This window comes from Nymphalis io, chromosome 14 (genome assembly GCF_905147045.1).
Source record: "Nymphalis io chromosome 14, ilAglIoxx1.1, whole genome shotgun sequence".
Taxonomy (NCBI): domain Eukaryota; kingdom Metazoa; phylum Arthropoda; class Insecta; order Lepidoptera; family Nymphalidae; genus Nymphalis; species Nymphalis io.
In genome coordinates, this window is record NC_065901.1 from 8,260,131 (window position 1) to 8,270,189 (window position 10,059).

Sequence of the window (10,059 nt, forward strand, 5' to 3'; positions counted from 1 at the left end):
TTTATTTAACTGTTTTGTTAAAATACATGTATTTCTCCCCTGCACTCTCACACGTGGGTATTGCCGCGTGTGAGGGAGATGTTAGGTATCTTATGTCCTATAATGTTACTTATAACGTTAACTTATGTCACTTATAATGTTCGTAAAGAAAGATGAAATGGTTTTATGCAAGACCGGAATGTTTCGAATTCTCAGTAAAGAAGGCTCCTGCCATTGCATCCTGAACTTGCTCCTCTGCTCCTGAACTTGCATACTGTAAAGTTACTGAAGTAAACTATGTTTTTTTATATAAATATTTTCAGTAATTATATAGATCTTTATAATGAAATAGATATGTATTAAAAATATGTTTTTAAAGGTAAGAACTTTTTCGTACGCATAAATGTAAGGTATGCTCAAAGAGGTCGCATATCACGATAGATATATTTACTTTATTATAGTAATTTGCTTATAATTAAACAAAATCTTTTACTATATAGCTTTATTGTATCCATGTGTCCTGTGAAGTCAGGCAAGTATCTAGTCGCTTATAAAACATTGATTTAAATCATTTTTTACTATGTAAGTTATTTAATTTACATATTATTATTTAATTATTAAGAATAACTTATCTAGCTTTACTAATCACACTATGCCTTCAATTTAAAATATAATAAAATTTTAACAGCCTCTAAATGTTCAAACTGCTGGGAAAAAGCCCCGTCGAGGTTTGGAGCTTATCTCGCCACGCTGTTTCAATGCGCGTTGGTGGATCATTAAATTACTTAACCAATAAATATGTTAGTGAATAATACTAAAACACTTTAACTATCAACCAGATTACCTAAGTTTTGTTTTGTGTTTGTTTTTTAGCTTGATTACGAATTGAAGTCCGTGTGAATTATGACAACAAAAAATATAGTCGCTGAATATCTCTTATAAAGTAGCTACATTGTAGAGTAGGTAAATCAATATTTTATTATTCAAGCTTATCTTAAGACTAAGTAACACAACAGTAAATTATTGTTATTTATTTCAACTTTACACAAAGTACAAGGTATAACGAGTAGGTACAACGAGAATAAAGTTAAAAAGAACAAGCAACTAGTTTGTGTGCTAATCAAAAAAGATTTCATAAATTATGTCAAGCGCTGGTCGCGATTCATACGGTCAACGTATTTCAAGACTGGCTTCATTATTTTAAAAATAAATTACTTTAGTAAATCATTCTAATAACTATTTCACTTATAAACCTAACTTATTAGGTAAAAATTAATCCATATCGTTAAACAATTCCGTAACAATAACACAAAATACGTACATATGCCAAAAAAATATAACAAAGTTAATGTTATATTTTTTTTAATTCAGTACATATCGCATAAAATGTCGTAAAAACTACAACAACTTTTAAGTTTTTAGCTCCACAAATATTTTCGATATATTTTTTTCGTAAGTAATAAGTATGCTTAGTTGTACTTAATCGATGTAACAACACGCGCCCGCGCGAATATAGTCAATCACACACTTTCATTTATTATATAAATCACATTTCACATCAGTCTTCTAGTTTTATAAGAATGGTTCGAAGCTCGTTTGGCGGCCGCAGCGGCCGCGGCAGCGCGGCGAGCGTGAACACGTCCATGTTTTGCAAGATGGTCCGAACGTGCAAATCTCTTGCTACATTCGCTGCACCGATAGGGCTTATCACCCGAATGGCTTCGACGGTGGCGCGCTAACTCATCTGACCGCGCGAAACGCCAACTGCAACTACCCCACGTGCATCGGTAAGGCTTCTCACCACTATGACGGCGCAAATGCGCGCGAACGTGTGACGCTTTTGCATATAGTTTACCACACTCCTCCACCGGACATCGGAACGCTCCGAGTTCCGGGCAGAACGTTGGTTCTCCCCATGTCTGTATTTTTGTTTCTGGTATAAAACTTCGCACTCTATCACTAGCTTTATTGATATTGGTAGATGAGTACTGAATGTCTTGCACACAAGTAGATTCCAAATCTATTCCAAGGACAGAAAGTCTACCGAGCGCTGTGTCACTATCAACATCTGTAGAATTTGGACTGGATTGTAGAACATCGTTCGATTTATCACTTGTTAATGCTTCTAGGAGATAATCGTCTAAATCTATATTCTTATCCAAATCGTCGAAATCAAAAAGTATATTTGAACTGTCTTCAAAGATGGAGTTCTCCCTGTTAGAATCATTCAATCCGTGAACAAATGCATCGCAGTGAAAATCTATATCATTAAGTTGCCAATCGTTGAGTTCAGAATTCAAGTTCGACGGTAGCTCGAAATTGATGAGACTCTCCGCTGGTGAATATTCGAACATGAGCTGGTCGCTTAGACCTTCATTGAGCAAGCCGCAGTTTTCGCGGTACATTTTGAATCTAAAAGTAAAAAGAAAAATTAGTTGAATCCTTAGTAAATAATTTAAAAAAAACAATGTTTTACTTACAAGTTCTAATGAGCCTCGCTTTTATTTATAACATAAACGTGGTATCGAAATTTGAAAGTTATGACGGAATAATAGTAGGAATGACACGGGCAGGCGCATTCGGCGCGTCCTGTGACTAGAGTGAGTGATCGCGGCTACTCCGGACAGCGCCACGGACGCGCGATAACAGCGATCGACGATTATCGGCCAGCCTGCGCCAGCGGGAGGACTATAGCTGGCAGTCACACTGCACATAACACGCGCTAAACTTTTCACTCTACGATAGCAATGTTAATCTCTATTATATTAATAAACCACAATGTTGCATATTTGTTTGCACATCATGTTATATTTATTATATATACCTACTCGATGTAGAGCTACAAAACGAATATATTATTTAAAAATAAAAAAGTTGTTTATTGAACATGACGATATGCGGATCATTCACTTTTATTCTTATCTTTTGTTTACCCGACCTACCCGACAGTTCTTTTACCTATGATAATAATTAATAGATATTTGCTTAACTTAAATTGTTTTCAAACTCAATTAAAATAACATGTTATGTGATATTTTTTCTCTTTTTATTTTTTTAATAACCAAACAGAAACTTTCAAATTATCGATAAATTATGCAATAATTTGCTTTATATTTAACATTGTAAATAAATTAAAACTCATATTAAATAAAAGCTTTTACCTTGATAATAATAATAAATGGTTAAGTAATAAATTCTTCAAGTTTATGGCTTAAGTTTCGAACTCATCTAATAAAATCACAACGGATATTCCGATTGGAGCGGAATAGATAGTATTTTTGCAATGCTTACATCCCCTGATAACTAGTGATAACATTCCTCGGAAGTGATGCTGAACAATGGACAACAACAACTAACCCAACCGTAATAAATAACGGAAACTTTCGCATGATTTTAATGACAAGACTGAATCAATGTTGTCACTGATTGTAGGTGCTTCAGGCTTCAGCGATATTGAAATAGTATGTTATATTTGTAAATTGTATTAAATATATATAACTGATGTCTCTTATATATTAAAGATACATCAATTAAATATTATAAAGTTAAAAGTTTTTTTAAGGTCTTATTGGCTCAGTGGTTATTGTAACATGATTTAGCGCTTACGGTTGGAGGTTCAAATGCAAACAAGATATTTTAAGACCAATACGTTTGTTTTCTTTATGTCCTGGATGCTTGTGTTTATGTGTCGTGTTTCTCCGACACAGGGTTAATTTATGAGGGCTGTTAAGTGCAAAATTCTTACTTATTACTTATAAAGTATGTAAGCTAAATAAATCGCTTATACACTTAATAAAAAATACATTTTTTTAAAATGTACAAATTTTTCCATATGATATTAGAACTAGACAGTTCTATATATCAGGTTTATTCTTATATATTAATTCTTAGCGTTATAAATAAAATTAATTGATAAGAAATATCGAAAAAATTTATATGTAGGTCAACTTGTGTGGTTTATCCCAATTAAACAACTAGTCATGCGTGTCAGGTCTCAACGTGTGGAACTGACGGCGAACGCGGCGGCGCGGCGACGCTATCATGCGTCGGTGGCTGGTACCGCCGGCATCTGGTGCGTGCGCGCCTCTACTCGTGTTACATGGCAGACTTTGACAACTACGCACGCATACCATTGTAAATTTTATCTAAAAATATTACTCACATTATTAGGGTTTTTCATCAAACCAATTATCAATGACAGGGAAGTTTAAAAGATTAATAAGTTTTATGGTCAAAATATTTGGGAATTAGTTTAGTTTAATTTATATAAAATAATAACAAGAACAGAAATATAAGTATGTATTGATGCGTCATTTTAACTCATAAGGCATTAATTATTCCTTCTTGAGAAATCGGCACGTAGGACACGTGTCCGCATACGGCACAGGTAAATTGATAAGTATAACGTCACGATCTTTAGATGCAAGTTGCATAATTAAATAATGATCTTACGCGTGTTACAATTTACATAGGTGTTGTATGTAAATTGTTACATATACATAATACGACGATTGCGATTTGTGTATATTGTATGAAGGCGATAACGTCCGGTGGCTGGCAGTGCCAGCGTCTGCTCATTAGATCCATTACGTATTGGCATTCGTTGTATTGTTGTTTTCCTACAACAATGATGGAAAATACCTTAACAGTAAACACATAGAACAATTAAAGTATGTAAATCGTCATTTCTTGTATTTTCATGTACCTACCTACTCACGAGGTACCTACATTTTTTTTAAGAATAGTAAGGCGGACGAGCATATGGGCAACCAAATGGTAAGTGGTCACCAACGCCCATAGATATTGGCATTGTAAGAAATGTTAACCATTGCTTACATCACCAATGCGTCACCAACCTTGGGAACTAAGATGTTATGTCCCTTCTGCCTGTAATTACACTGGCTCACTCACCCTTCAAACCGGAACACTGGAATATCCGATGAGTGGGTGGTACCTACCCAGACGAGCTTTCACAAAGCTCTACCACCAGTAGATACTGTAATAGCGCTTTTGAGTTTTCTTTTGGATTCATATGATTATAAGAGTTTAATTACATCATATTTTACTATTCGATTCGTTAATTTTCTTTGATAGACTATACTGGCAAATAATTCACATTGGTAAACTATACGTAAGCTACTACGTTGTGTTTTAGATATTTTGTTTCATCTTTTAGCCATCTATATATAAATAGGCAACACATAAATTAGTCCAGTACTTTTTTCTCTTCTCAAGATTAATCAATTTACTTCTATTTTGTTCGTAGGCTACGTGTTGTCAACAAATAAATAGAAAATTGCAATCTCATATTTGTTTTCCTCAAATTTTTAATACTGCTAATGATTTAATTTCGACCACTAGTAGGTATACATACATATATTCATTTCGACTGACTCGTTGGTCGAGTGGCGACATATAAGGCCGCAGACCCCGATTTCCTGGGTTCAAATCCCACAGAGCTTTAGGATTTTTCTGTCGAAAATTCTCAATAGCAGCCTTGGAGTCTGAGTGTTGGAAGTGTGTACACTCCCGTGCTTCGGAAAGCACGAAAAGCCGTTGGTCCTCCCAACGGATTATGAGAGTTAAGGAATAGAGTGTGCAGCTGTGTTTGCGCTAACACTTGTTCACTATATTATGTCCTGTGCAGACTGCACAGGACATCTTGAGATTGGCCACCGTGGTCGAAATCGATCAGGAGGACGTTATCTATTATTGTTACATACACAGGTACTAATGTATGTTATGTTGTACATAATGTTAACCACGGGTTAATAATAAAGTGGTTTATTAGAGGTGACATTAATACTGAGGTTAGGCATAAAAGATAAAAAGTAATTTATATTTATAATTTACAAAATTGCTTGTTTACTGTCATACATGAATTAGTTTTAAGTGCAAACTTAATTGATGTGTGAACGAGTTAATTGTTGTATAATGTATGTGGTGTGTACTGTATGTTTCCCAATAAAAAAAATAAAAAAATCTAAATCTAATAGAACATGGTTTTTCCCGATTCGATAGCCTGAGGCTGATGTATATTTTATAAAAAAAAAAAACAATATTAAATAACATATAAAAATTCACGTCATAGATTTTTTGACATCTACTTTTAATTCTGCGGGATTTATGCAGATTTATTCGAAACCAGCGAGTTCCCGCTGGATTGAAAGATCACACTTTGCTGGATTGCAAATCTTAATTATACGAGTATATTTACAAATATGAGTTATCAAAAAAGTAAATGTAATTTTTAAATTCCGACGTTGTATTTTATTCTTACTTAATTATATATATAATTTCAGAAAAAAATGCAAGCCTTTCCATTGTCACAGTTGCATGAGGTTATTTCCTCGAGCGCTCAGATGTTTTATTAGCTTTGCGTCAGTGGAGAAATAGAATTTAAAACTAATTACTATTTCATTTGCATCGTCAGGAAGTTAAAAGGCAAATTTATATTGCTCACATCGTCGTAAATTGACGTCTAGATAAATATATTGTTTATTCTTTTTCTTAAGCTTTTAATTACTTTTTTAAACTAAATAAAGAAAGCAATCCGGTTTTTTTTACATAAAATACATGGTTATATAGTATTTTTATTGTTTTTGTTTTTAAGAAATAGATAAATTAAACAAAATATTGGGCTGTTTATCAATAGTCTGGTGATAATATACTCGTTAACTAAGCACATGTGTTTCGAAAATTATTTACAAAAATATTTTATCAATAGAAATCCATTGTGTCAAATTACAAATATTGAAATTTGATGTTGATTGTTTTGACGCAAAAAAATAACTTTTTATCTACGCTGTTTTACGATTTACAAAATTTATAAAGTCACGCAGTATGATTATCTACAGTATGAGCAGATGGATTCCATTAAGAAGAACAAAATAACAACTAAATGGAACCAAATTTTTGTGTCAAGAGATCTTACTTAATATATGATACATAATACGTAAATCTTCTTTGCTAAAATTAAATCCTTAGGTACTAGATTACAACTGATATGTTGATTGTTGAGCAGGATATCATACTTGTTCTATTGTTGACTACATATTTAATGAATTTATATTTTTATTCATTGTGTATATTATTTATGACTGCCTCGTTGGTCTAGCGGCTTGATGTAAGGCCGCAGATCCGGAGCTCCTGGGTTCAATTCCCAGGTCGGGCTGATAAAAAAAGTTATTGGGTTTTTCTGTCAGAAAATTCACATAGCAGCCCGGAGCCTGGAAGTTGGAAGTGTGTACAATGCGCTTAATTCTTTCCGGTCGTATCGGATTATGAGAGTTAGAAAAAAGAGAGTGCACGTGTGTATGCGCACACACTTATTCACTATAATATTTCCTGCGTAGTTGGCTAATCACATTTGAGATTGGCCGCCGTGGCCGAAATCGGTCTGGAGGACATTATTATTATTATTATTATTATTATTATTATTATTATTATTATTATTATTATTATTATTATTATATTAATTATTACAGCTTTTTCTCCAAATAGTATAGAAATAATCTCACTGTCTCCTTCTGTCTGTATCTCCGTTTACTTCTACTAAAACACGCAACGGATTTTGATATGGTTTCACTAATTGAAAGCGTGATTAGCAACGAAGATTTAAATTTATAATTTATACATATAAATAAAATTGAAGTGTATGTGTCTTCAAATTAACCGCCTCTTTTAAAGTTAATACGGCTATTTGTGATTTACCAAAACCAAATCAATCATTTTTAAAAAGATTCTCTGTCTGTCTATCTGTTTGTCCAGGCTAATCTTACAATGGATAAAAATTACAAATTGAAATAACTGAATTATTATTAGAAGTATTTCAAGGTTCCATTTAGTCTTTATTTAATCAAAATCGGTTGAGTTTTTCAAAAGTTATATAAACATACTTACGTGTTTTTGCTCTTATCGATACACATATAATTATTTTGTCCTGATTAATTCATTAACACAGAGCCTAAGCCACAGGGGTTAAAAAGGTTTTACTGGTGGTAGAGCTTTGTGCAAGCTCATCTGGGTAGGTACCACCCACTTTTATGTATATAGGTAGATATTCTACTGCAAAACAGCCGTACTTGGTATTGTTGTGTTCCGGTTTGAAGGGTGAGTGAGCCAGTTTAATTACAGGCACAAGGGACATAAAATCTTAGTTCCCAAGGTTGGTGCATTGGTGATGTAAGCGATGGTTAACATTTCTTACAGTGCCAATGTCTATGGGCGTTCGTGACCACTTACCATCAGGTGGCTCATATGCTCATCCGCCTTCCTATTCTATAAAAAAAACCGAAATTTTGGAAATGTAACCCCAAACAGAAGAAATGGTGTAAAAAAAATTAGTGTAAAAATTAAAAAAAGTGATCTGATCTGCTTGAAATTTACTATGTGTGTTTCTAGATTGAACTGATAAACATGAATTCAATTTTTTTTTAAGAAATTAATTTTAGAAATTCCATCCTAACGGGTGGCAATTATTTTTTTCCGGGTTAAAAGGTTTGGAATGGACATACTCGCTAAAAAGCAACCGTAACCGTACCAGCCTATGAATGTCCCACTGCTGGGCTAAGGCCTCCTCTCCTCTGTTTGAGGAGAAGGTTTGGAGCTTATTCCACCACGCTGCTCATATGCGGGTTGGTGGAATACACATATGGTCGAATTTCCGTGAAATCAGACAAAAGCAGGTTTCCTCACGATGTTTTCCTTCACCGTAAAGCACGAGATTAATTATAATCACAAATTAAGCACATGAAAATTCAGTGGTGCTTGCCCGGGTTTGAACCCACGATCATCGGTTAAGATTCACGCGTTCTTACCACTGGGCCTTAATACTACACTATGTCTTAATATTTCACCTAGGGAAACCGGGTGCAAGAAATACGTTTTCTTTATACAAACGCAATGAAGAGAACAGGTGCCTGGTATGTATAGTACTGGCTTATTTCTCCTGGCCTCTACCTGGGCCGCTATAGTTTGATCATGGGTCAGCATCCTCAACACAACTTTCAGGGACCGTTAACAGAATTTCAAAGTATATAGTTCCTTCTTAAAGTGTGCTTCCCCATGACATTAATAAGTCCCAAGGCCTGTCGTTGAACATGGCTGGAATTGATTTTAGTGAGAAGTATTATCACATGGACAGTTTTTATGTTGTATACTCCAGTAGGAGCCCTACGTGTGACTTAATAATTTTAACCCAATTTTTTTTCCCTGCAATTATATACATGAAGTTGGGGGATATGTGGGACTCGCCGGCGCTGAGGGCGACGGAATACCCACTAAAAAACTAGCGGTACCCACTCTGTCTTTTCGAGGGAGCGTCACGGGATCGCTTGCGCATCTTACCGTGACGCCCCGACGGTTGGCCCGCTTAAGAGGGCTTCCATTTCCAGGGGGGTTCCCGGGGTACGGAGTATCCCCCCTAACCCCAGCGGCGCTTACGGTGGGGGTGCGCATAGCGTCACCTCCCCTCCTTCGTCGGTGGAGCGGGTCAGCGGCGGCACTCGTATCATGCTCTCGCTCCGCGACCTCCTTCCGCGACATGACACTCGCAAAAAGAAACCATCTCTATCCTACACCTCTCGCTGCCAAGCATGGCTTTAATCACGCTCGGTTCCTTCTTGTTATCCAGCGATTCAAGTGGGGGCGGTTTGCCTCCACTGTCGCCAGGCCTGATGATGGGATCCCAGGTCCTCCTCCCATCTTCAAATTAGGGCTTGTTGGGCTATAGACCTGATTCGCCCCACCTCCGGTGATCCTGGACGGTCGCCATTCGTCCTGGCTTCCACCCGAAACCGATGCACTTCCGCGAGTACTGGCCTGGAGTTCCCAGGGAAGATCGCTCGCAAGAAGTGTTGCCGCCGTCCACAACATCGTACGGTTACCTCGTACCGCTCTCATCGCTCGAACTCTCTAAGCTCTATTACGAGCGGTGAGAGCGTCTACCCATATGGGTGCACCATATAACGCCATTGAGCGCAGAACACCGGCATATAAGCGCCGGCATGGTGTTTCAGGCCCCCCCACATTAGATAGGAGGTGGCCCAAGGCCGCGGCGGCATTGATGAGCTTCGGGCT

At 36.2% G+C, this 10,059-nt stretch overlaps 1 protein-coding gene across 1 annotated transcript; it reads right to left on the bottom strand.

The window, feature by feature from the left end:
• Positions 1-497: 497 nt before the first annotated feature.
• Positions 498-2,599, bottom strand: LOC126773178 (Krueppel-like factor 12). The gene is made up of 2 exons (XM_050493900.1): positions 2,460-2,599; positions 498-2,391 (listed from the first exon to the last, which is right to left on the bottom strand). The coding sequence occupies exon 2, from the start codon at positions 2,382-2,384 to the stop codon at positions 1,533-1,535; it is 852 nt and encodes a 283-aa protein (XP_050349857.1). The 5' UTR covers positions 2,385-2,391; positions 2,460-2,599; the 3' UTR covers positions 498-1,532.
• Between the last annotated feature and the right edge of the window lie 7,460 nt (positions 2,600-10,059).

Excerpts from the sequence above, each read along its gene's own strand:
- LOC126773178 (XM_050493900.1), bottom strand. The coding sequence starts at position 2,384 with ATGTACCGCGAAAACTGCGGCTTGCTCAATGAAGGTCTAAGCGACCAG.